The sequence below is a fragment of the Alternaria postmessia genome, assembly GCF_024291825.1.
Source record: "Alternaria postmessia strain BMP 2775 chromosome Unknown scaffold_23, whole genome shotgun sequence".
Taxonomy (NCBI): domain Eukaryota; kingdom Fungi; phylum Ascomycota; class Dothideomycetes; order Pleosporales; family Pleosporaceae; genus Alternaria; species Alternaria postmessia.
The window spans coordinates 90,288-114,952 of record NW_026260096.1 but is presented as its reverse complement, the minus strand read 5'-3'; the positions used below and the strand labels follow the sequence as shown (position 1 = coordinate 114,952).

The window sequence follows — 24,665 nt, the reverse complement described above, 5'->3', positions numbered from 1 at the left end:
CTCGAAAAAGTATAGCGCACGCCTCCATGCAGACCCCTGCCCCATGGCCATTGGTTGTGTAACTCTGGGAACCACTCGAAGACGAGAATAACAACAGTTGATGTGCTTCCTGCAGTGGTGGACCGTGCTTCGGACCCGTGTGCCGGTAGCAAGCTGTGTGAACATGCAGCTCAAGCTAACTTCTGCACGTATTCCCGCTGGAAGCCACATTTTCAGGGTCTGCCGTGGCCGTTGAATTTAGTCGTGGGCAGAATTGCATGACAGAACCACCCCTGTCAAGCCACTTGCCGCCATCTCATGTGACTGACGCGGTTCCGACGGAGAGATACGCGACGTCCCCACGGTGTATAAGATCTCACCTTGCCCACCGTTGTGTAAGCTGTCTCCACCACATAAGTATCTTAACTTGAAGCAACAAGCCACTTGCACGTCATACCATCAGCGGTCGTCAATATAGACCTAGTGAGAGAGAATACCAACACTCGTCTCTACACACGTTTTCGCGAGCACACAGACGTATCGACTCCTGTCCTCACTGTTATACAACTGTAAATCGAGAGCGATGGATTCTCAATCATTCGATTACTGGATGGCACAAGGCAACTATATCGCACCACCACACCAGACAGCCATATTCGAGATGCCTCCAGATCTCTCTAAAGTTCCGAGTCTGAGTGGATCACCTGTTAGTATCATGATTGTGTCTTCAAAACTTGTCAACTAATCTTTCAAAGGTCTCTTCTACATATGACCAGTTTCCTGCACATATCCACCAAGCTTACTACCCTCACATCGTCGACGAACCCATGCACTTTGGATCATATCCCATGCCCATGACCCCCTCGGATTTTGGCTCAGAGCATGATAGCCCATATTGCAGTCCGAGGCCACTACAGCACACTGAACCTACTTTCGGAACTACCCACAAGCCTGCACCAGCAGAACGAACCCACACTACTTCGGGAGTATGTATATCTTACTCTACATACACAAGCTCGAACTAACGTGCGAATAGCGCCGAAGAGCTCAGAATCGTGCCGCCCAACGTGCGTTTCGAGAGCGCAAAGAAAAGCACGCCAGAGATCTTGAAGCCCAGCTCTCGATCCTAAACGACAAGTACACCAAGCTCGAAACATCGCACACGGAACTCAATGCTGCCTATGAAAAGCTCCGAAGGACAATCGAGCTTCTCACACAGGACGACGATGCGGAGGGTGAAGACGAGGAAGGAACAATCGCCCGTAGACGAGGGAGCAATTCCGACACCCTCCGCAAGCTCCTGGATATATTGCATGGAGAGTTCAAGGGAACGGCACCGGTGAAAACAGAAGTATTTTAGTCTGCGGACATTCAACATGGGGTAACAGATTTCCATGATTCTTACTTCGCTTCTTGTCTATACCCTTTTTGCTTTTGCGTTAAAACCAGCGGTCATTGGACGATGTGTTTAAGGCGCCCTTTGTGGCGATAATTGCTTTTCCCTTTGTGATCTGGCACCTATCATGAGCTTCTGAGCTACTAGTTTGTTAGCAAGCGAGCTGACCATTGCAGTCGGCTACATCTTCACTATACGTTCATGACTGACGAAGCTACGGCCGATCTATCTATATAGTACCTAATACCAACTTGTAACCACCACATATCTGAGTCATGAATATTGTGAGCTTCTCCCTCTTGAATCCGTGCGTAGTCTACGTATGGAGAACGAAAGTATGAATGTCTGCCTTCTGTGAGAGTACCGTTCCAGCCCCCACACTCCCCCATATTCCCAACAAGATCAGTTGCAATGCCGATATAGGAAGCCGGCCCGTCATCAGCAGCCCCCTTCTCCACACATCTCCGCAATGCCACCAATAAACGTTTCAGCAGCTCCGGTCGGAGTACGCTCATTCTGACCAGCCCCAAAATCTGACTGTGGTATACAAGGGCTAACAGCGAATGGGGAAACCTTGACGGCGGCCCTAAAGGTAGCTATGTTGGTGGCATCCAATGAGCCGAAATGAGGCGGTAGGGAAGTGCTCATCTGATAGGCTTCGGTGTAGAGTAACGCAATAACTGTAGCACGTGCAGTAACATATAGAGTTCCGTTCTATCTCCGTATTAACAACTTCCTAACACGACAATAGACTGTGTGTGAGTTGGACAAAATCCGAGGAGAGACATGAAGTATGAGAGGGACGAAGTAGCGCGGGACAGGTACCCGGATGGTCGGCCCGCCATGAATGCTGTTGCACGTGCATTACCTTTCACCGCGGAAAGACCGTCTTCCTCGAGTCTAGAGGCAAGTGCGATGGTAATTTGCATCCAATATCCACGCATTGAGAAGCTCTAGCTATCCAGATAATGTGATGTATCAGGGATGTTCCTGACCTGTGACCCACCAAGCAAGTACACCCGTTAAGGATAACGCCTCAAAGGCTTGGCTACCCACAGCCATGCTATTGGGACGTATTGTATATCCCACCTTACCGAAGCTGGCTATGCTAGTAGACCATTCCGATATGCGCTTTCGAGACGCTAGCACAAAAAATAGAGCGAACAGGCGAGAAGATGTAAAGAAAGCGCGACGCGAGAGTGACCTCGTAAATGCAGGTCATTCCACGCAACGGCTGAAGGCGCACCACGCCAGCCCGCCAACCGCTTGCATTCCAGCGTCTTTCTTGCCCCACCATCATGTGCATTGGAAAATCCGTCAAAGCTAGACAACACGGGGAAGGCGAAGAGGTAAGAATAGACGATGCGATCCGGGACTCACAGCCTGTATCTGTACTATTCGCTTCTTTACGGACTGGTCTCGCGAGGCTTTTGACCTAAGAAAGCTTGATTGTTACCCTGTTCACTTTTCACGAGACGGACGTTGCCGCTTGTGTCACCCAAAAATAGGTTCTTCCAGACGATACGACCTCGCTAATTTAGTAGTGGGCATGACGACATTGCTAGCTAGGTAGATTTATTGTTTGGTGAGTCTTTGAGACGACTCATCTAGATGCCACGAATTCATAGGTACTGCCATGTTGGCTCCAGCATTTGACATCTTTCCGCAACCATTCTATAATCCTACTCGTCAGAACACCAACAGTTGTAGGGTACCATCACAACACTAGTGACATCTGCACTCATAAAGACACAAATGGCTAAATCATTACGTAGCGTCTATCATCTAACTCGGTTGAACGTTTGGCCTAGAGAGAAGGTGAAACCCCATCTACACCGGTGACCCTATCTTGCCAAACGGCAATTACTGTATATCCTCATTTTACCCTATGACGTAAAGCCAGACTCCAAAAACTCCATGTTTCAGATCGTTTCTCATGACCAACGGGCCGACTCGCTAAGATAAACTTTGACCATCATGGAATGACACTATCAGCATGCAATGTTGCTCGCAGTTGCACTCGTGCCCTGGCCTTCTGGTGCTGCCACGAAGTCGTCGCCTGTGAGTGCTCTACTGAACATTAGACAAGCCGTCTCGAGTTGTCCGCCAGCCGTGCCATAGTATCCTGCCGGCACCACGACGTTCTCTGCCCAGTATGCTGTCTTGCACTCGACATGATATCCGTAGCCGTAACATTGCTGGAGGCACTGTTGTGCCATGGCAGTTGTGTTTGATGTGTAGGAAGGGTAGTAAGAGCTGTATAGAATATCGTCGTGGGCAGCTGGTGCTGGCACGTAAGACGTGTTTGGATCGGTGGGCAGAGGATCCGTAACGGTGCAGTTCGAGGGTATAGGCGTGATCGCGGGCCCGCCTGCTCGAGCAACGATATTGGATGTGGGTAGCGCGGAGGCCAACGAGCAGAAGACTGCTGCGAGAATAGCGGCTGAGGTGTGCAACATCGCGGCGGGTTCAACAACTGTTAGAGATTGTTTAGATGTCGAAGTAAATGTATGTGATAGCGGTTCCTATCGCTGGTGAGTGATCTCGCAGTTTTAGAAGCGCTGAATACTATATAAGTATTCTTGCGCCTCGTTGATTGATGCCTGTTGGTGTGATGTCAATGTGGGTAGCTGGTAGGGCCAACCTCCTCGTCAGCGCATTCAGCCCCAGCGCTGTGCGTCTATCGTTATTTAGCCTACCAAAGATCGCCGCCCATAGCCACCTCTAATGCGATTATACCAAGCAACCCTGACTTGTGCTTCCCTAGCAAGGGGACGATGTAACGAGCATAGCTGTCTGCAATACTTCAAAGATGCCGCGTTGTCCGCGATGATGTCAAAGGCACCGGCGCTGTGATACCGCCCCAACAAGGTTGGGAAAGACGCGGGGATATCCTGGAACGGCAATCTATGTCGCATCCTAGTTGGTGATAGAATGTCTCAGACTTGATGCTGCGCGCTTTGTGTTGTTGATAGAACTAATGCAGTGCGAGGATAGAGAAGACCAGATCCGTGGAAAGAAGTGGTACCACCAACATCAGAGCCAAGGCGATCCACGTCCACTAACGGAGAGTAATTCGAGACAACTACCATTATCACACAACCATGATGCTCTTGGTGTTTATGGTGTTCGTCAAATCAACCTACTGAGCTATTCTAATGCCTAATAGAGAAGGGTTGCTGCTTTGGAACAAGATGAACAGAAAGCATGCGGGTGGTGACGACACGATTCCAGACTATGAAACGGCGCCTCACACCATCTGAGACCTGTCAAAGCTGCTCACAGTACTCTGTATTACAACGACCAACACGTCACAAACCATGGCTGCTCCATCCAACAAATCCCTACAGTCCTTATCGGGTAAATGGCAACTAAACAAAGCCTGTTCCGATGACTTTGCATCAGTCCTCGCGCTCCAAGGCGTAAACGTTCTAGTCCGCAAGACAGCCACCGCAGCATCTATCCATCTCAAAATCAGTCAACCAGACGATCAACATATCAAGATGGCGCAGTCGATAACTAGCGGCAAAATCCCTGGTACTACAGAGGATTATACCTTGGACTACGAGTGGCGCACCAACCAGGATGGTTTCTTCGGTGAGGTATCAGGAAGAAGTCGATGGGTCAGTGTCGAGGAGGGGAGGAAGACGGGCGTAGTTGGCGAGGGCGAGGGTGAATGGATTGAAGGGGATAGCGAGGGAAAGTTGATTCATGCGGAGGGGAAGAAGCAGGGTGAATGGGAGGCTAGCCACCTTTGGGGCTTTGAGATGGTTGATGGGGAGAGAAGGCATACGAGACGTGTAAGAGTTAGCAATGAGAAGGGTGAAGAGTTGAGAGTGAGGATGGTCTACGACTTTGTTGGCGAATAGCTTGTCTGATTGTTAGGTCAAATGTTTGAAACCACGAATTAGGCTATATGAAAAAGAGTAAAGATTAAACCAAAAGCCAACGTCCGTGAGGACTGCCGTGTATGATGTACGATGTATCCATTATCTACACCTACCTTAGCAATACGCTGATGTTATTTCAAGTCCACTTTTCGAATCGCCAATAATGAACGAACTGAATTTATGATCCGGGCCCTACTCTTCTTGTTACGACGGTATCCTGCGCGAAGGTAGTATTCCCTCCATCTCTCCACATTCATCATTTCCAACCACTTAATCCCGCCCAGGGGTCGTTCCCGTTCTGACCCTGTCCTTGTGCCGGTCGCTGCTGGTTCGCGTATCCCCCGGGTCCATTTGGATAGCCTCCTTGGCTGAAGTGACTATAATCTTGCTGATATTGACTTGGCGGCGGTCCCGGCGGAGGTGGCGGTGGAACATAACCCTGTGGCAGATTATTCTGAGGTGCACCACCCCACTGTTGCTGCTGGTTTGAAGGAGGTTGACCCCATGGCTGATGTGGTTGGTGTTGTGCAGGCGGTGGAGAGAAGAATTGCTGGTGTGCTGGTGGTGAGGTGGGGTTGTATTGGTTGTGAATCGCGGGGTTATAAGCCGATGAGCTCTGCGAGTTCTGCGTTTGATGCGTGGGATATTGCTGTCCATAGCTCTCCCGTCGTGGGGGTTGCTGCTGGTTGTAGCCGTTCGAGGGTTGGCCATAGGATTGCTGTGGCGACATGAACTGTTGGCTTGGGCCTGTGGTCATTGGATAGCGTGGCGTAACAGGTGGTGAAGCTGCAGGATTATACGCCGGATGGCTAGCTCCTGATGTTGACGGATAACCAGGTGTTGAGGAAAGCGGAGGTGGTATGCTCTTCTTACGGCCTCCACCTTGTGATACAGGTGAGCCTGAAGGTTCCAGTGACATCCTCTCCATTAGTTCCTTCATTCTTTGTTGTTCCTGATCTGCGCCTTGTGCCTTGTTGCGCTCCTCAATCTTAGTCAGGAGCTGTCCGCCCTCACTGCGTCTGTTATTCACAAAAGTTTCAACATTCTTCTGTAGGCTTAACACTGTGTCCTTCATCTCTGAATAAAAGGTTTGAGCGCGCGACAATCCAGCAACAAGATCATTGAAGCTTTGGTATACTCTGCGATATTTGGTCATGACGATGTTTCGTTGTCTTGAAAATGCCTCATATTTGCTTTGCTCAGATCGCACGCGCTTGTCTTTGAGTAAATCCGAGTAAGTTCGAGTGAGCTCTTTCAGGAATGAAGCTTGTTTATGGTTGGCCTGTAGTATGCGATTCTGGTGGGGCCTGAATTTCTCCAGCTCAGCTTTAAACAATTGCGACTCCTGGTTCGCAATGGCTTTTTTGTTCAGAATTAGTACATTAGAAATGTCATCAGAGTGAACCTGTCAAAGTCAATACATGGCATACTCGAGCGTCGATGATCACATACCTTGTCTTTGAGGTCCTTGAGTATCTGCGTCCTCTCCTTCTTGACAAGGTTCAGCTTCCGCAAGATATCTTCAACAGCCGCAATCTGATCCGTTACCGATGGACCCTCATCAATGTCATCATCGATGAGATTGCCTTCAGTAGGCCTAGGGCTTTTGCCCTTACTTGCGCCTGCTTTGACCATAGCTCTTGAGTACAATACATCGGCTTCATCCGTTTCGCCAGCCGATCGCATCTCGTCAAAGTCGGCTTCACATTGCCTAAATGTGTTGTATAATTGTGCATCGCTAGTGCTCGCCTCCTGAACGGCGCCCCGGTAGTTTCTGATATCGTCTCGCAGCGTGGACGTTAACCGAGAGCTAGGCTGCTGTGTCCAGTCAGGTCCGTATTTGGACCTCATCTTCTCACAGACACTCTCTTCCATGTCTAGTTGTTTCATGCTGGCATCAAGTGAACCCAGTATCTCCGACTTGTCCCTATCCAGTTGCTCAAACGCAGGGCCGAACGATTGGTGTCCAGCGAGCTCTTCGCACCACATTCGGAATTCGTTGTCGACATGGTTGTCTTGGTCCATGCCTCCTCGTAGTACATTTAGACTGTCAGGTAATTTCAGGTAGTCCAGGCTAGCGGCCATCTCATCGTTGGCGACCTCGACACGCTCACTCTCGGCGCGTATGAGCTTAGCCTTCTCCTCATCGTACAAACTAGCTGATTCAGTGACTGCGAGTGGGACAATCTTCTGGAAGATGTCTGGACCGATGATTCTCTGGATGTCCTGTCCCTGGTATAACTCGCTGACGGGTATCGCCTTGGCAGCAGGCATTTTCGGCACTGGCGTCAAGGCCGCTTCATTCGGAATGCCTTGGTGGTATATAAAGTCGTTGTCTTTGGAAAACTCTGCCAACTTTTCCTGAACGTTGGCCAGATGTTTCTTCGTCATCTCTGCCAATATTCCCCCAGTCTCCGAGGTCAGATTCGAGTTTGCCGGCGCGTTGTTCGGGAAGCCGTGAGCTGTTCGATTGGCGTCTTTGGCATGCGTTTCGGCGACTTGTAGTCTGCAGATGGCTACACCGTGGGTGTTCGCATCGTCGTCGGCCAGAGCCTGATAGTACTGGGCTAGCGAAGCCATGTGATGCGATTTGATCTGCGAGACGGTCAGTTTCCAATTGCAAAAGTTACTGTGATGTTCTTACCTGGCAAACCAAAAGCCAGACCTTCTCAAACACGGCATTTGTGACGTTTTCCTGCGCACCTTCCGTTGCCTGTGTATACAAAAACGCGGCCTGACTCGCCAGTTTTGCCAACAAGCCGACCTTCTTGCCGTCAGCAATCTGCTTCTCCAGAAACACCTCTTGCGCTTGTGCCAGCATAATCGCTATCAGTGTCTTGACTGTCTCGCGGCTAAGGTCGGTCGACGGTGCGTGTAAGAAGTTCTCGTTGATGTATGTGAACATGCCGGCCGAGGCTTGGAACGAATGGTATGAGGTCTTGAGCCCGACATCCTCGTGGCGGTTCTGGTGTGCGGCATGGCAAGATAGGACGGCAGAGATGTTGAAAATGATGCTAGCTTTTTCGTATGCGAGGGAATACTGAGAGGTAGGTTTATGCGTAAAGGCATCGAACCTGGCAATCGTTAGTCTTGCTTGTCCTCTTGCTTACTTTGCCCCTATCTGCCCTCTGCCTCTGCCCTCTGCTCCATTCAACCTAACTATCGGTTCGGGACGTACCATGTGAAACTGATCTTGATGTGGTTCTCGTCGACGGGGAATCTCAAGTCCAGGAGTTCGAGCTGTCCGTAGTATCTGTAGAGCAGATCCCGGCCCGCTGCACTGTCCTTGCCGGCTCCTCGCATGTCTTGACGCAAGCGGTTCAGCGTTCCACATTCCTCATTGTAGCGCTCTGGGTCGTCGCCATACGTGGCGCGTATGTATTGCTTCAGCGGGGTTATCCAGTCAATCTCGCTCGTCTGCTTCAGCGGCACCGAGATCATGGGTATCTGCGTCGTCATGGTGGGCGGTGTTTGCGCTGAGGAGGCCGCCGCTGGGCGCGCTTTCTGGAGAGGTATCGCCGCGAGGGTTGGTCCTTGGGCGTGCGGGTGTGGTGATCGGCGACAATGGCGTAGGCGACAACGTGGGAAGTGGGCTGTCGTGGGCCTCGGAGGATACGCTAGGGCGGTAGCTGGCAATCCTTCTGCCTAGTTCTCTCGTATGAATACAGTGAATGTCCCTGGGGGGCGGCAAAGCGATCACGCAGCAGATGGCGTTGAAAGTAGGGATATGCACAGCGGCACGATGCGCTGGTCGGGTGGCTGTTCACCGAATCAAGCGTTCGCAGGGAAACAGCCGCATGAGGCACAGTCTAGTCAATCCGGGTCCTGGGAACGATTGTCGTGCGGCGCAGGCGACGCTTAAAAGTCTACGTGGTAACGATGCAGACGATGTCTGGTGCTGACGGTGAGCTCGGAGGGTGCGAGCGAGGTTGGTGGGGAAGACGCAGGCACATGCATAAGCAACACCAGAGCTGCGACTTCCTCATCCACACCCACCTATCATGCCTCAGGCACGCCACGAGAATCAGACCGCTATCGATATGTGACTCTTCAACCTCGTCACACCGTCGCGACAATCTATGGCAACCTCAAAGCCAACCCCAGCTGTGCGGCTCGCGTCGACCAATTACCATGCAAGGAGGCCGAATCTGGCCCTCGTTACGCGCCCGCGATATTGGCTACAGAGCTAGTCAAGCATCTCAAGAACACTGCAAAACTATGCCCTTCTTGGTTGATCATGAACAGCGTAATATTATACAAGCCCTGAGTCGAGAGGCCAAATACGGATACTTCTATACACCATGTCCAAGCCATCGTCATGTACGCCATCAAATGCTTTCAATCGTCTTGCTGCAAACATGAAAACATGAGTCGCATGAGTCGTCCTGTACGCCGGCCCTGTTATACAACACCTCACAACTTCTCCACATGCTCAGCCAGACCCTTTCTTCTTCTCGTCTTCTTCCGCCTTCCTCCTCTCCTCTGGATCCAGGTGCTTGTGCTGTCCCGTGAGGTTGTGCCACGCGCTCTTCAGGAAGCCCTCATTCGAGTGGTCGTCTCCTACGCTGTTCCCATGTTCATCCTTCATCTTCCCGGGGTTGATGACGCGTTGCGCGCTCTTGTCTCCCATTTCGTCCGCTAGCATCTCAAGAATTGTCCGCTGGTTGACACTGAGATACTTGGGCATGTTGACCTTGAACTCAACACGCAGATCGCCCTTGCCGCCACGTCGGCCCGAGAGCACCTTCATGCCCATGCCAGAAAGTGTGATGCGGTCGCCAGTTCCAGATCCAGTAGGAACCTTGACTTTGACTTCGCCGTCGAGCGTGGGGACTTTAATCTCTCCTCCGAGGACAGCAGTGGTGAATGGGATGGTAGCGGTATGAAGGATATCAGAGCCATTGCGCTTGAACTTCGAGTCATTTGCTACGCGAATCAGGACGTAGAGATCTCCCTTCTGGCCGCGGACGGAGCCAGAAGACATGGCGTGACCTGTCAGCGGTGCATCTCCTTCGCCATTAACGCGCAACCGCATGCCGTCCTCTACGCCACCAGGTATGTCGATAGTGATGGTTTTCCGGTCTTTGACTGCTCCATCGCCGCCGCAAGTGCCACAAGACGAGCCTCTAGGTATCGCGAATCCGGATCCTCCGCAAGATGAACAGGTTGCGCTCATATGGAAGCCACCCATGCTCGTCACCCTTTGTCCGGTACCTCCACAGCTCTTACATTCTGCTCTCTTAGCACCCTGCTTCAGACCACTGCCACTACATGTCCCGCACTCTGCCATGGGGCTAATGTGAATATCCTTCTTGACGCCCTTGGCCGCATCCAAAAATGAGATGTTTGTTTGCACTTCGATGTTGTCGCCCACCATGATTTCTTCTTCAAAGGGATTCCTTCTCCCACCTCCCCCTCTTCCTCGTCGCCCACCCGTGAATGCTCCAAACAAGTCTTCGAAATTGATATCCTGGAATCCTCCCGCACCTTGAGCACCACCAAACCCGCCGAAGCCGCCGAAGCCTCCTCCGAACGGGTTTCCTCCTGGTCCTCCCGCACTGGCCCCAGGGTTGAAGCCGCCGTTTGCATCGAAAGCACCGGCTCCGTACGAATCAAAGGCCTTCTTCTTCTCAGCGTCCGAGAGAACTTCGTATGCGGATTGTGCGGCAGCGAATTTCTCCTTCGCACCGGCGTCTTTGTTTGTGTCGGGGTGGTACTTTTTCGCCATACCATAGTAGGCCTTTTTTATGTCGGCAGCGGATGCATCTCTACTGACGCCGAGTGTCTTGTACGGGTCGGCCATGGCGAAGGACGGGGAAGAGGCGTGGAAGAACTGTGCATAGCGTATTAGTATCTACAGTTGGAAGGGCACGGATGAGAACACATACCCGTATTGACTGCGCATTGTGGACTTGCTGCTTCTGCGCGATAGAAGGTCTCCGCGATTGTGTTCTTGAGGCCTGCGTCGCTATACATCGTCGTTGACATTTGGCGAAAGATCTCGAGCCAGCAATGCGTACAGGAGCCACCGCCTTGAGCGGCATGGGACCAGCAAAACTCATCTTGGAATGATCTGGGGAGGGCAATGGGTATGTTGATGCTGCTTCTCGCTCTCCGCTTCGCCCAGTGATGTATAAGCCGATAATTGACAACTTTTTGCGGGCACGGGCCGGTGACGCACCGTCATTGGTCACCCTCGGTAAAGAGCGCGTCGAAGCTTCGAGAGTTTACCACGACGCGACTGCCGCTCACGGAAAAGCCGGGGCAGACAAACGAGCAGATGCATATATTACGGCTGGTCTTTCCAGTTCATGCCATTGGTTTTGCTATTTACCTTCGGTTCGTTGTGCGGGAGGCGCATGGCAAACGTGCTATGAACTTGATGCGCCTGCGGCGCATCCGTAGCCTCGAGCCCAAATCTCAGCGTTACCAAATACTCATTATTGATAACCCTCATGCTTGTACATGCCATGCTTCACGTTGTGTGTCCAGACCAGACCGATCCCGCGCGGCCAACCCGAGCCATGATGCATAACCATTCCCTATTCATTAATGCCCAGTATCCCAAACTCCTGTTCAATGCTTGTAATCCGTATGTAAAAGTGGTGGCTATCGTGCCAAAGAGGGGTATCGTCGAAGAAAGTCGGAAATACAGCGATGTGTATGCGCGGAGTGACCCAGTCACTTCCTTTGAGGAGCGAATCGTACTCTAAACTCATTGTCTGGTATGCAGATCAGCAAAGGAAACGTGCCGGACCGTGTCTGGACGCCTTACCTTGGTGTTTCGACTTGTACAGCCAGTCGACAATCACGTCACTCTCGGTGACAGCCTGAGAGTTGAAGCTCTTTTTGACAGCCATGCCGAGCTGGTCCTTGTGAACACGTCGTTTTCCCTTCGGTCGGGCCATGGTCGGAGACATTCGTCCAATGCCCTGGTTCAGTACGACGTGGCTGAGCGGGTTCTTGAAGCTGGAAGGGCAGTCGAGGCGATAGGCTCTTCGGTAGCCTTGGAGGACGGACGGGTCTTGCGACGACCATTTGATCTATTGCAGAGGTGATGTGTCAGCGACCGCGAATGTATGTGTGCAGGTAGTGAGGACAAGGGCGCGACGAACGTTTCCTGACGAGCTGAGATCGGTAGAAGTCTGGCCGCTGTGGGTAGAAGCATTGTCTACTTCTTTCAGAGCACTGCCATTTGCGACATTCGGCCCACCGTTACGACGGCCGCCCCGCGCGTTGGAGCCCTGGAGGTTCTGCAGTTTGTCCTTGAGTGAGGTGTGCGCCTCGTCGTGAGCATGAGTACGTTTTGGGGGCATGGTGGTGGACCAATGGCGTGTTACGACGACAAGTGAAATGTGTTGGCGGTTGCTCTGAAGCTTGTCAGGGTCCCTTAGGGTTTCGCGAAGATGAGCCTACGGTGGTCGTGTACTGATCGCCAGCGAGATGGAGAGCAAAATGACGGGCAAGGCCCAAGCGCGCAATGACGTTGGCGCGCTTCTCGGTCAGGGTCCTCCTTTCCCTTCCCCTGCATTAGGCCAAGCTACTACGAGCTCCTTCCAATCTCGACGTGTTATCTATCACACGATGTGCCGTTTACTAGAGTGTCTGCGCTTCCGACTGTTTTGGCGATACACCTAGGTGCCATCTCCTACTTCACGCTGTGTCGCGTATGTCGCGTGCCGCGGCTTCCCCACTATCCCGGTCGCTCGCGTAGTGCATCCCCAAATGGCAGCGCCAGGCACTTGTCAATACACGGAGACTTGCAGCCTTGCAGACAGAGCTCGACGGTGTACATGGCCGGAAAATACCCCCTAGGCTTGACCATGACACAGGACCGTGCAGTTCTAGTGCTGAGGTGTGAAGTTGACTCGGGAGAGACGCGCTATGGTAGGTAGGGCACTCCATCCATCTCAGCACATGGCAGTACATCAGGGGACAGAGAGACGGTATGCATCAATTTTCGGGATGCGCATTCCGATATGACATTCGTCGACCTCGTAAGCGCGGGGTACCAAGAGCCAGGAACTGGAACCACGATAAGCGAAAGGCCACGGAGCGAGAGAAATTTGCCGGCGTCGTTGTGAGTGGTTGTCAGAGTATAGACAAAGAGCAGTCGTCAACTTGAGTCGGTGAGACCTCGGAAGCCGGACACCCGCGTCTTGCGATTAGCTCACTTCGATGCCCAGCAGGTACCAATGCGTAGGCATCAAATCCGGCCAGCCGTGATCTCGAGGAAGGAGCTGCAGCACGGGAAAGCTAGTGCCAGAGCTTAACCGTGGCGGCGGCAGGTACGCGATACGTGCGTGCCTATTACATACTGAACGACACGATGAGAGCCTCACATCAGATGCTACAGGACGTGATCAATGCCAGATTCGACTATGGCGATTGACCAAGCCTGCGATAGTTCCTAGTCTAATCACAGAACAGAAGACGGGTCATCCACCTCCACATGGTGATTCTGAATGCCTAGTAACATGCCATCAGCGCCATACACGAGGGCCGTACTGATGTTCCTGGTGGGACAAACTTTACTTCATGCTTGTCAGCAAACTTCACTATCGATACATGTGACAGCGTCCATTGCTCTCTCACTCGAGGCAGCACGAAAGGTGCCGCCTTATCACCGCCTCTGTACTCTCACTTATAGCCTATATAAGCAAGTCCTATGAGGTTTGCTACCGTCTCTTCTTCCATCTCCCTCCCATTGCTTTCTCTGCTCCATTTACTCAAGTACGCCTTACTTACTCACGACTTCTCACGACCTTGAATCACTATCTCACGGTGAGACTCCGACCCTCATTCCCTCACATTCATTGTAGACTCACACTGTATTGCAGTCCAGATAATTCCAGATCATCACAGACTCACAAGTCGCCTTGGTTTGGAGTGGTCCAGTAATCTCGAGGTACAATGTCTGACCGCGATCCAGTCCTCCACGGTCCGTACTCTCCACAGTACATGATGAACCCTACGGCCAACAACTTCGCTCCAACCCGTCCTCAGCAAAACGGTACGGCCAGCCAGGTGAGCAGCCCTTCCTCGTCATACCTGGAGGCACGGGTTCTCAATTTGGAGGAGGGACATGCAAGCTTGCTCGAGGATGTCAATGGTCTCCGAGAACTGTACCACGGCCTCTCCTTCTCCGTCGACAAGCCAAAGAAAGGCGGTTGGCCAGTACATGTTGGCCCGTTTCAAGAAGTGGACGCAAAGACATCACACCAGGATGCTGTACGACTCCGGGCAGAGTTGGAAAGCCTCAAAGACGAGGTACACGCATCTGTGAAGGGCAGCGCTGACGTGCAAAAGGCGAATGATATTGCCTCCTCCAAGACGAATGGCAGTACGCCTCCCCATCTCAGAGCTGCTAGTGTGACCAGTGGCGGTACAGTCAAGAGTTCGCTGCCTCCACATTTGCGTGGCAAGAAAGCCGAACCCAGCAATGACGGCAGGTGAGTCTACCGCCTACAAGCGTGAAAATACTTGATACATTGTGCTTTATTCGAAACTGACCGTGATGCAGTACTAAAGAACAGGTCGTGGCCCGCAATTCTAAGAACCATGTCACTAGCAACGTTCAGACTGATGTAGCAGTCAAGCAGATTCCTATGCCAGCGCCAACTCCGCCTGTCTCACCAAAGACTGTTGGTCAGGATCAAGCATTGTCTCTCGAACGCATTTCCTTGAACCGAGCTTGGAAGCCCTACCATCTTACAACTCTGGACGCTTTTTCAGGTCCAATTCTTCCAGGCGACACTACCTTCACATTCCATCCTGACTTCCTTGCCAACATCCTTGGCGGATCTTCTTGGTCACCGGGCCTACGCTTCGTCAAAGGCAAGGGTCCATGTATCCTCAAGAACCGCACGTACTACCAGCTAGACCCGCAGAACGAACCATACCTTCCCGAGGCGCCTGGAGACCATGGTGCAAAGCTCACTGCCTTCTTCAATAAGGCTCCAGAGGAAGAGTTTGCGGATCTACTTGATGACGACTCAAACTCATACGAGAACGTACCCATGTTTGTTCTGGTCGGCAAGCGTTACATGTACTATGGAAACTATTCCCAGACACGATGGTCTGATAAGTTGGACTACGACACCATGACAGCTAGAGTACCTCAGCACGTCAAGAACTACTGGGCTGAGGAGCTCACGTCGACAACGCGCGAAGAGTGGGTTACCGAAGAGCTCAAAAAGCATTTCTTTCGCAAGCCCGAGTACGAAGGCCGTCTTTCTGCTGCCCTAGACCACGAAACCACTATCGATTCTCATGCAGAGATCGCACTAACCGAGAAGATGACCAAAGACGTGCGCAAGTACGTGGAACAACTTCGCGAGTGGGAGCGTGAGGCCAATATGAAGACCGCCATGATCAAAAAGCAGTCTATTCTCAAGGCTTTCGATGCGGTAAGTGGCATGGAGTTGCAAACAACATGGAAGCTAATCAAATACAGTCTGATATGGATGAAGAACCTGCACTTCGCCTCTGGTGGGAATACCTTGAGTGTGTCGACTGGAGGAAGGACTTCTACGATCTCCTTGTTACACTTCAAGGGCGCAACCCTGGAAGCTATTTACAGTAGTCTGGCTTGCGTATGCTCGACTGGATAAAGAGTTTGCTGTTCATGGAGAACGTACACCAGGTTGGATTTTGCGATTTGCGATGGGTATAAGTTTGGGGTCGTTGAACTCGTCTATCTCTGCGACACCGCAAGCGGCACACATGGCGGATCTATCAGTCTCTGCCGAGGAAAATGGGTGGGTCTGCATGGCACCTGATTCAAGATCTTATGTCCTTCGCCACTCTGCTTTTTGCTTTCCATCATTTGGTTACCGAACTATTTCAGAACCACCACTATGGCGTTTGGGGAACCAGGTAGTGCATAAAAGTCATTTCCTATCATGTTGTCTCTTCGCATGGTACTCTCCTCCAGCCAGGTTGCCATTTGAGTAAGTCCGGCAACAACCAAATTGTTTCCAACTTACCAGAAGCCTTAATTAAGCTTTGAGCGCCACTCCGTCTCCGAGAGATGCTTTCGGACCTGGAACTCGGATCGGTCTTCATTTATCGACTCTCTGCTCAACGTAGGATGGCACCCCACGCATACCAGTGCTTATCCGACGATGGGCATCATTGCATGGCGCTATTGAACACTATACCGTCTTGTCAGACGACCAGGTTAAGTGACAGCCTGCCCGATACCTCGGTCGCACGATCTTACCTACCTCCACCGGTGACGAGGACATCAGCTACCGAAGCATTGTATGTTCTGAATATATTCGGTTCACCGTTCAGTCTTCCTCGCTCAGACAAGCCATCGCACCCTGGAATGACATGGGATGTTCCCACAGCCAAGCTTTCCAACCAGGTTTCCATCTCGCTCAGCATGGTCTGCAAATCTGCACGTGCAATGAATACTGTCGCAACGCGCATAAGCGATTTTACAACTCTTCGGTAAACGGCCTCCGAATCGGTACTTCTTACAAGTTTGTGCGTAATCAATCTTGCCTATGTTTTACAGGAACAGTAGTTCGTTGATGTCGATCACCAGCTTTGTCTTGAGTCAAATCCCAGACAACCATGCGACTCAAGCCCTGGACTTCACCTAGGCGGTCTCCACAGTCAACCAAGCATCGAGCATCTCTGATTCAAGACTTTTTTCAAATTATAGATGACCCACACCCTCATATACCAAGCATCGAAGTCATGGGCACAAGCTACCGATGTTCCCGCGAATTTTGACCTCCGGCTATTAACATCCCTGCGAACTTCATCTATATACACCCACAACGGCTGCTTTCTCCGTCGGACTACCCAAAAAGCCTCACTCGTCTCCCAGCATCATTGGTCGACCAAAAAGATTAATTGTTCTTCCCCAGATCTAGCCCGATAACACGAGCTTCTCCCTAGACCGAGGCGCCATGCGGCTGTGGCAAACCGAGCATGCGGCCTAGCAGTAGACATCAATCTATGGCACATGTGGAGATTTGCTTCCGCGACATGACTGAATACCCGGTCTTGTCACGCGGTACACGCTAGTATAGCTTGCAGGGGCAGACGAAGTGTATATGAGATGATGCACTCTCGGTCTGTACGACTTCTGGTCTTCTCACACAGCCAAACAAAATATCCTTCATCTCTCCTCAGTAATATCGAAAGGCAATATGAAGTTCTTTACAGTCTTCACAGGAGCTGCTTCGCTGATAGCGACCGCAACCGCACATGGTGGAGTTGATCAGTATATTGTCGGAGGTACAACATATGAAGGGTAACGATCTTATCATGTCTGTTTATTGCGTACTCTAACAAGTTCAAGATGGTCGCCCTACAACTCGGCTGCGGGTCAAAAGACAATTCAGCGACAGTACTCAAGTTACGACCCTATGTACATCAAAGATCTTTCTGTAAGACTTTGCACCAAGGTGGACCAAGCAGAAGCTAACACTCCATAGACAGTCAACATCCGTTGCAACAACAAGGGCACGCTCGGTACAGGCGTGTCAGGTACCATTGCCGCTGGCGCAAAGTTGAAGACACACTGGAAGCAATGGACTCATAGGCCGACTTCACTTCTCGTATACATGGCGAAATGTCCAGGATCTTGTGACAGCTTTGATGGAGCAGGCAAGGTCTGGTGTACGTGTCAGCTCTCCCTTGGATGTAAAACGTTGCTCACGTAACTACAGTCAAGATATTCGAGCAAGGTCTTATATCCGGCACTGAGAACGCAGGAATCTGGGCGGGTGATGCCATCCTTGACACTCTATATGCCACGGTCACCATTCCAGCCACACTCGCAGCGGGTAACTACCTGATCCGACATGAGCTCATCGCCGTCCATCAGGCGAACAATCCACAGTGTAAGCTTCTTATTCGATGCACTTGCATCACAACATCAGCTGACACCCGCTAGTCTATCCTGAATGCGCTCAGTTCACCGTGACAGGTTCTGGCACAGCCTCCCCTCCGTCATCTGCGCTCGTGTCTTTCCCTGGTGCATACACCGGAACAGAACCCGGAATCGCTTTCAACATCGACTCTCCCGAAGCTATGAAGGCAACCACATACCCTATTCCAGGCCCCGCTGTCTGGGATGGTACGGGGAATGCTCCTGCTCCAGCGTCTTCTGCTGCACCAACAGCTCAACCAGCAACCCCTACTACTTTGATAACTAGTACAGCTGCTGCACCGACTGCATCGGCTGCCCCTATATGCGAAGTAGCAAAGTATGCGCAGTGTGGCGGTATGACGTACAGTGGATGCACGAACTGTGCGAGTGGATCAACATGCAAGGCGAACGGTGACTACTACAGTCAGTGTGTTTAGGCCTGACAGCTCGTATGATGAATTCCCGTTATTACTAGCATAAGTTGCAGCGCGCTTGCATTATTTAGATACCAGGACGCCTAATCGGAAGCGGGATGATAGGTAGCGTCTTGGCAGGGGCTTGTCGTTCTTCCAAATCCACGGGTTTGCCACCGTTACTCATGTCACCACGCTGTTATCCCAGCTGCGGGTGTGCCCGCCGTCCATTTTAATACATTCAAATTTGCTTTCGAATTCATCAACTTCCTAACTACCTAGAGCCATAACCTTTGCGAGTACGGCGTCGTCACTCGGTCCATCTCCTTTGATGGTTGCATACGCTGGCGCGAGCACGGATTTCTCGATTTCTGTGTATTTACCATCGCAGACAAAGATGAGATCCCCGCGGCGAGACTTGTCCGCCATCAAATATGCGGCAGCCCGGGCAACCACTGCGGTAGACTGGCAGTTCTCTGAGACCGCATCTAGAAGGCCCTTCAAATTGGGCAAGACTTGAGTTGCTGTCCATGAAGGGGCGAGTGTGTTGACACGGATAGGCAGACCAGCAGCTTCTACCAAAAGGGCGAAACTCCTACCGAAGCCTAGAACACCCGCTTTAGCCGTCGCTGAGTCGCGTTGTCAGTTAGAGATCTACATATGATCGGCGAACCTGTTACTCACAATAATCAACTGCTCGGACGGGATGCAAGCCGGTGCTGGACCCCATGATGACAATAGATCCACCCTCGGCCTGGTCCTTCATGTAATGAGTAGCAAGCGTAACGGTCTTGACCACGCTGTCCAGGTTGATATCTAGGGTGTCCTCATTTGGTTCCTTTGGATCGCCGTTTTCGTCGATGTCAAGAGCCAGATAGTTCGCCCTTGGTCCAATGCCGGCATTGGCGAATACAAAGTCAACTCGACCATGCTTTTCTTTCGCGGATTTGAAAAGTTTCGTAAGATCGTTCCAGCGCCTGACATCGATTTGGACGAAGTGACAATCAGCCACAGACGCCGGTGGTGCTTGAATATCGCCAACGACAACTAGTGCGCCTAGAGAGACCAATAGCTCAGCTGTGGCGAGGCCGATGCCTGATGACCCACCTACGACGATGTCAGTACTTTGGTTCTCGAAGCTTATTTGACGGGGTCGTAATACCGGTCACGACGGCAACTTTGCCCTGGAAGCCTGTTAGGTCAGAGTCTTGGATCTGGAAGGATGTCATGGCGAAATTAGGTATGATGAAAGTAGACGAATGGAAGTTCAAACGAAAACCAGAAAGGGAGAGGGTAATATGCAGACATATCGGGCCCCCTGCACATCAGAGCGTATCGGCTCAAGCTCATGCAAGAGTGCACTGATTTGGAACAGTCAACGACTGAATGTGAGGCTGCCGGGATTCTAGGCCTAGAAACATCACCTCAAACAAGATCTGGGAAGCCTCCGGAGATTTACAGGGAAGACAACGAACTCGGAAAGGTCTTCCAGACAGGGCCCGTTTTTTATCGCAGGGAAGGATGCGGCTCGTGGTAAGCGAGCCGCGGCCCAGGAGCCATAAAATCGGTGTCAAGCCAAGCGTCTTTGCCTGCCCAGCAATTAGTCAGAGGCTGCACTTCAACGGCAGCAGACCAGCCCGAGCAATTGCCCAACTTTTCCCGGCGTCTTGGCTGGGAACGAACGTTTCCTACTCACGTAATCTGTGTAAGGCCGATGCTGGAACAAAGCTCAGGGTTGTAAAAGCTGCAAGGCCCACTTTAACTGGCAACGGCCCGACAGGAAAAGAAAATCACGCGACCCATGTATCGTGTACGTACATAGAGCATGGTAAGGGGTCAACCACGCTTCAACGGCTTTTCTATCTTTGAAGCCAATCGCAAGATAGCACACAGAAAGCTCCTTCCATGCAAGCAGCTCCTGTCACGTCGCGGCCCGTGATGGACCATGCGTGAAGAAAGCTAGACTTCCGCATGGCAGGGTCTCGAAGAGAATGTCGGACCAGCCGGCATTGATAGACCAAACACTACCACGTTGGTAGGTCCCGCGGCTAAGTGACACATTAGATCCCATCCAGACGAAGCTCTTTCCGTCTAGCGCCCGCGGCCTAACATTTCGACACGAGGCCCTGTTCGCACGGCTCACAGTTCAGGACATGAATCGACCGAAAAGCGGCAACCTCCTATGGCACAACATGGTAGAGATGAAACGTCCAATATATGTCGTCCGGTGAGCTGCCCCAAGCTGCCCCAGGATCTCTTGTTCTTCACCTGCTTGCTTCGTTTCGAGTCTTTAATCTGTTTATCATTATTGCGTGGGGAGTATGACGACTGTCGAGGTAGCTAGAGATGGAGTGGCATTGTTGTATTGCGCGATCATATTGCTCGTGTTGAGTTGGGTCGTTTTCTCCATGCGAGTCGGAGTTCGGGTATGGAGAAAAGCGTGGGGTATGGATGACTACCTTATGTTTGTTGGAGTTGTAAGAATTGGACACCACCAGTATGTGATACGCAGGCTGATAGCTTATTACAGATTCTATTCTCAGTCACGGCCTCTCTTTGCATAGTCTGCTGTTTCTATGGCTCCGGGCAATTTGCACGGGAGCTGCCACCCGTAACAATATCCAAGGGGACAAAGGTAGATACATCCTTTACACAAAGTTCTACTGGGACCCAAACTGACGTCTACCAGCTCTTCTATATCGCGGAGTATTTCTATGCTGTCAGCGCCATGTTCGTTAAGATCAGTGTTGCAGTGGCGCTTCTCCGTATCGCCGCCAATCGTCAATTCTTCACATGGGGTCTGCGGGCTCTTATTGGGGCTACTATCGTTGCAGCCCTTGTTTTCTGTATAGGTATCGCAAATATCTGTGGGTCAACTTGCTCTATATGGGGTACATACCGTTGCTAACGACTCGACTAGGTCACCCTATCAACACTCTCTGGGGCGAGTCAAACGGCACCTGCAATCTGCAGCTCAACACGAACGTCAGTCTATTCTATTCAGCCATCGAAATTGCAGCAGACTTCAGTCTCTCCATTATGCCAGCGATCCTGCTTTGGAATGTTCAGATGAAGGGGGCTGTCAAGGCTTCAGTGGCGGTGATGCTAGCGCTCGCTTCTTTGTAGGGCATCCACCACCCCTCATACTACGTGGCCAACAACTAACTTGACTCAGTGCATCGTGCGCCACCATCGTGCGCCTGAAGTACCTCACGCTTTACAGTGACCCTGGCGAGTTCATGTACAGTACGGGCAAAATCGGCTTCTGGTCTCTGACCGAAGTAGGCATCGGCCTCATCGCCGGCTCACTGCCTCCTCTTCGCCCTCTCCTCTCCCTTCGCATCAGGGTATCCGCAGGCTCTAATACACCTGCCGCATCCAGTGGAAGAGCATACCAATCGGGGACGAATGGCAGGCAGCCCACCTTGCGCTCGCGTGGGATAGCTATGGACACATTCCAGACTTTGGGTGACAATGATGACGCTGATCATAGCGACGGCGACTCGCAGAAGAACATTATCAAGGAGACTAAGTTCACTGTAACATCAACAATTGCCGGAGGCCATGGAAACCATGGGTCAATGTCTTGGGACCGTAAGGAGGGAAGCCATGTCTGAGACTATGTGCCTACAATCAAAGGAAAACCGAGCGAAGTCGAAGAACCAAAGGCTTTGAACAGTTTAACGAACATGCGCCACCCAATTTTCTCTATATTCTGAACGTAATCGTGGAAGGCTCCCATCATGCTGTATTCTCCATAGAACCACAGTCCATTGACGTTCTAGGAGGTTGCGGAGAAGTACTGCACTACCCGAGAATAGGCCGAAGAAGGCAGTTTAAGCTCATCGTTTATCTCCCGATATACCCCACGCTTGTAAGATAGTCATAGATGTTGAAGCTACCGTCCAATCAGTATACTTCGGTTCAGTTGCTTGTAAGGTGGTGTGTTGGGCCGCCGAGTCAAGAGCGGCATACGAGTAGTCATAGTTGAAACAAAATCTGCCCAAGCAACAGCTGGTGGTCATTCTACAGAGATCGGGCGTGTGGGGCGTGTAGACAATCTGTTACTGGGCAAAACATACACACAGTCTTGGCGATAAATTCTCTTGAATTGCCCAAATGGGTTAGTAGGCATGTTATAGTTGAGTTGTTGACTACCGTGAATTGTCGCGAAGGTCACATGAACGCGTGTAAGGCGTCTATTTTCGGAGATAAACGACGAACGGTGCGTACTAGCTACGTCAGGCCGTTTCAAGCCGAACCCCTCCGCATTATACTCCACGGCGCTCGAGCGTAGCACTACCATCACAACGATACATAATGAAGACAACTACCTTTCTTAGAGCCGGCGTGCCAGCTTCCCGCAGCCTTGCATCCTCTTTCCCACGACCCGTCCGAACGAATCTACGAACGTTTACTACTACACGACGAGCGTCCTCCGACATGGATACAGCGGCATTCGGCGAACAACACATTGCAAAGGGCATTGGCCGCCTCACAAAGCATGTCTTCGAAGATGGCAAGGGCACCTTCATCACCACGGATAAGGGCGTTAAGCTGCTGGACATGACTGCTGGCATCGGAGTCGTGAACCTTGGTCATTGTCACCCCAAGGTCAGTGCCGCTGCAGCGGCACAATGCAACAAGATTACCCACGCCCAAGTCAACATTGGCTTCAGCTCCGCACAGATCGCTCTTCTCAAAGAGCTGATTCCAATCCTCCCGCACGAATCACTCGATACCGTCTTCTTCTGGAATTCGGGTGCTGAGGCGGTTGAAGCCGCCGTTAAACTGGCTCGTGCCGCGACGAAGAAGCCCAACATCATCGTCATGCAAGGCTCCTACCATGGCCGCACAAACGCCACTGCATCGATGACGAGATCAAAGACTATCTATGGTGAGGGTCATGGCCCGCTAATGGGCGGCGTCTTCGCGTCTGCGTTCCCATACTATAGCCAGTTTGGCCTCCCACCAGACACACCAAAGGACCAGCTCGTGAGCCAGGCACTGCTTCAGTTGAGGCTTACTCTGCAGCAGCAAACGTCTCCGGCAGACACCGCTGCTGTAATCCTGGAGCCTGTTCTGGGTGAGGGAGGCTACGTCCCAGCCCCTCCAGAGTTCCTACATGGTGTCAGGCAAATATGCGACGAGCACAATGTCCTTTTCATCGCCGACGAAGTCCAATCTGGTATGGGTCGTACGGGACACCAGTGGTTTGTCCAAGAGTCGGGCGTACGGCCAGACATTCTTGTCTTCGCAAAGGGCATTGCCAATGGGTTCCCTCTATCTGGTATCGCCAGCAGCAAGAAGCTCATGGATCTCCAGAAACCCGGATCGATGGGTGGAACATATGCGGGCAACGCAGTCGCATGCGCCGCCGCGACAGCAACAATCAAAGCCTTCCACGAGGAAAAGATTCTAGATAACGTCGCTGCACGCTCCAAGCAAATATTCTCATTCCTCAATGATCTCAAGTCTTCTGGGACTAAGGCCGGCAATTTGATCGAAGATGTTCGTGGATCAGGTCTCATGGTCGGTGTGCAGTTCGCGAACCCGGAGCTACAACGCGACTCGTCAAACACCGCCGCACGTAATGGTCAGAGTCAGCCGCAGATAGCACCCAAGATTGTACAGGAGTGTGTCAAGCGAGACATGCTTCTTCTCAGTACCTCCGTGTTCGACGTACTGAGATTCATCCCACCACTCACAATCAGCGAGGAGGAATTGAGCCAGGCTTGCAACATCTTCAAGGAGTCTCTAGAGGCTGTTGCGAAGGAGATGTAACTTTCATTGGCTAAGTAACGCGATACATGTCATTTCGGAATGTTAGGAACTGTAAAGTTAGCATATACATATACCCTTTTTTGCGCTCTAATGCGCTACTTGTCAATGAGCATCCACATGGTTACCTTATGTTGTTAGCTTACATAATGTGATGGAGCTGTGACCGGGAGGATCGCTCTGTCATGCCGCCTCGCGTTCGTTGTTCGGAAGGCCGAGCACCAATCAGCGTCATTTATGTCAGCCACTGCCAAAAGCGGACGAACAATGTGCCGGCTCGCGCGCTCGCTGCGTGCAACACCATGCGAACTTGC

The 24,665-nt window shown here is 51.6% G+C and overlaps 10 protein-coding genes across 10 annotated transcripts; 6 read left to right on the top strand and 4 right to left on the bottom strand.

The window, feature by feature from the left end:
• Positions 1-562: 562 nt before the first annotated feature.
• J4E82_004720 (uncharacterized protein) lies at positions 563-1,339 on the top strand (the record flags this gene model as incomplete). Its single annotated transcript, XM_051730996.1, has 3 exons — positions 563-685; positions 735-965; positions 1,016-1,339. The coding sequence occupies 3 exons, from the start codon at positions 563-565 to the stop codon at positions 1,337-1,339; spliced, it is 678 nt and encodes a 225-aa protein (XP_051589203.1).
• A 3,356-nt stretch (positions 1,340-4,695) lies between these two features.
• J4E82_004719 (uncharacterized protein) lies at positions 4,696-5,244 on the top strand (the record flags this gene model as incomplete). The annotated part of the gene is made up of 1 exon (XM_051730995.1): positions 4,696-5,244. One exon carries the CDS (start codon positions 4,696-4,698, stop codon positions 5,242-5,244), a length of 549 nt encoding a protein of 182 aa, XP_051589202.1.
• Positions 5,245-5,521: 277 nt separating this feature from the next.
• On the bottom strand, positions 5,522-8,724 carry J4E82_004718 (uncharacterized protein; the record flags this gene model as incomplete). Its single annotated transcript, XM_051730994.1, has 4 exons — positions 5,522-6,670; positions 6,718-7,860; positions 7,910-8,339; positions 8,444-8,724. 4 exons carry the CDS (start codon positions 8,722-8,724, stop codon positions 5,522-5,524), a joined length of 3,003 nt encoding a protein of 1,000 aa, XP_051589201.1.
• Positions 8,725-9,697: 973 nt separating this feature from the next.
• Positions 9,698-11,327, bottom strand: J4E82_004717 (uncharacterized protein; the record flags this gene model as incomplete). The annotated part of the gene is made up of 3 exons (XM_051730993.1): positions 9,698-11,098; positions 11,154-11,225; positions 11,286-11,327. The coding sequence occupies 3 exons, from the start codon at positions 11,325-11,327 to the stop codon at positions 9,698-9,700; spliced, it is 1,515 nt and encodes a 504-aa protein (XP_051589200.1).
• A 619-nt stretch (positions 11,328-11,946) lies between these two features.
• Positions 11,947-12,581, bottom strand: J4E82_004716 (uncharacterized protein; the record flags this gene model as incomplete). The annotated part of the gene is made up of 3 exons (XM_051730992.1): positions 11,947-11,987; positions 12,041-12,308; positions 12,381-12,581. The coding sequence occupies 3 exons, from the start codon at positions 12,579-12,581 to the stop codon at positions 11,947-11,949; spliced, it is 510 nt and encodes a 169-aa protein (XP_051589199.1).
• A 1,597-nt stretch (positions 12,582-14,178) lies between these two features.
• J4E82_004715 (uncharacterized protein) lies at positions 14,179-15,850 on the top strand (the record flags this gene model as incomplete). Its single annotated transcript, XM_051730991.1, has 4 exons — positions 14,179-14,717; positions 14,789-15,296; positions 15,336-15,674; positions 15,722-15,850. 4 exons carry the CDS (start codon positions 14,179-14,181, stop codon positions 15,848-15,850), a joined length of 1,515 nt encoding a protein of 504 aa, XP_051589198.1.
• Positions 15,851-17,432: 1,582 nt separating this feature from the next.
• Positions 17,433-18,572, top strand: J4E82_004714 (uncharacterized protein; the record flags this gene model as incomplete). Its single annotated transcript, XM_051730990.1, has 6 exons — positions 17,433-17,536; positions 17,585-17,672; positions 17,721-17,904; positions 17,955-18,128; positions 18,182-18,389; positions 18,449-18,572. 6 exons carry the CDS (start codon positions 17,433-17,435, stop codon positions 18,570-18,572), a joined length of 882 nt encoding a protein of 293 aa, XP_051589197.1.
• A 268-nt stretch (positions 18,573-18,840) lies between these two features.
• J4E82_004713 (uncharacterized protein) lies at positions 18,841-19,799 on the bottom strand (the record flags this gene model as incomplete). Its single annotated transcript, XM_051730989.1, has 3 exons — positions 18,841-19,199; positions 19,255-19,677; positions 19,733-19,799. 3 exons carry the CDS (start codon positions 19,797-19,799, stop codon positions 18,841-18,843), a joined length of 849 nt encoding a protein of 282 aa, XP_051589196.1.
• A 1,092-nt stretch (positions 19,800-20,891) lies between these two features.
• On the top strand, positions 20,892-22,187 carry J4E82_004712 (uncharacterized protein; the record flags this gene model as incomplete). The annotated part of the gene is made up of 5 exons (XM_051730988.1): positions 20,892-21,047; positions 21,101-21,205; positions 21,260-21,437; positions 21,491-21,692; positions 21,746-22,187. 5 exons carry the CDS (start codon positions 20,892-20,894, stop codon positions 22,185-22,187), a joined length of 1,083 nt encoding a protein of 360 aa, XP_051589195.1.
• Positions 22,188-23,013: 826 nt separating this feature from the next.
• J4E82_004711 (uncharacterized protein) lies at positions 23,014-24,354 on the top strand (the record flags this gene model as incomplete). The annotated part of the gene is made up of 1 exon (XM_051730987.1): positions 23,014-24,354. The coding sequence occupies one exon, from the start codon at positions 23,014-23,016 to the stop codon at positions 24,352-24,354; it is 1,341 nt and encodes a 446-aa protein (XP_051589194.1).
• Positions 24,355-24,665: the final 311 nt, after the last annotated feature.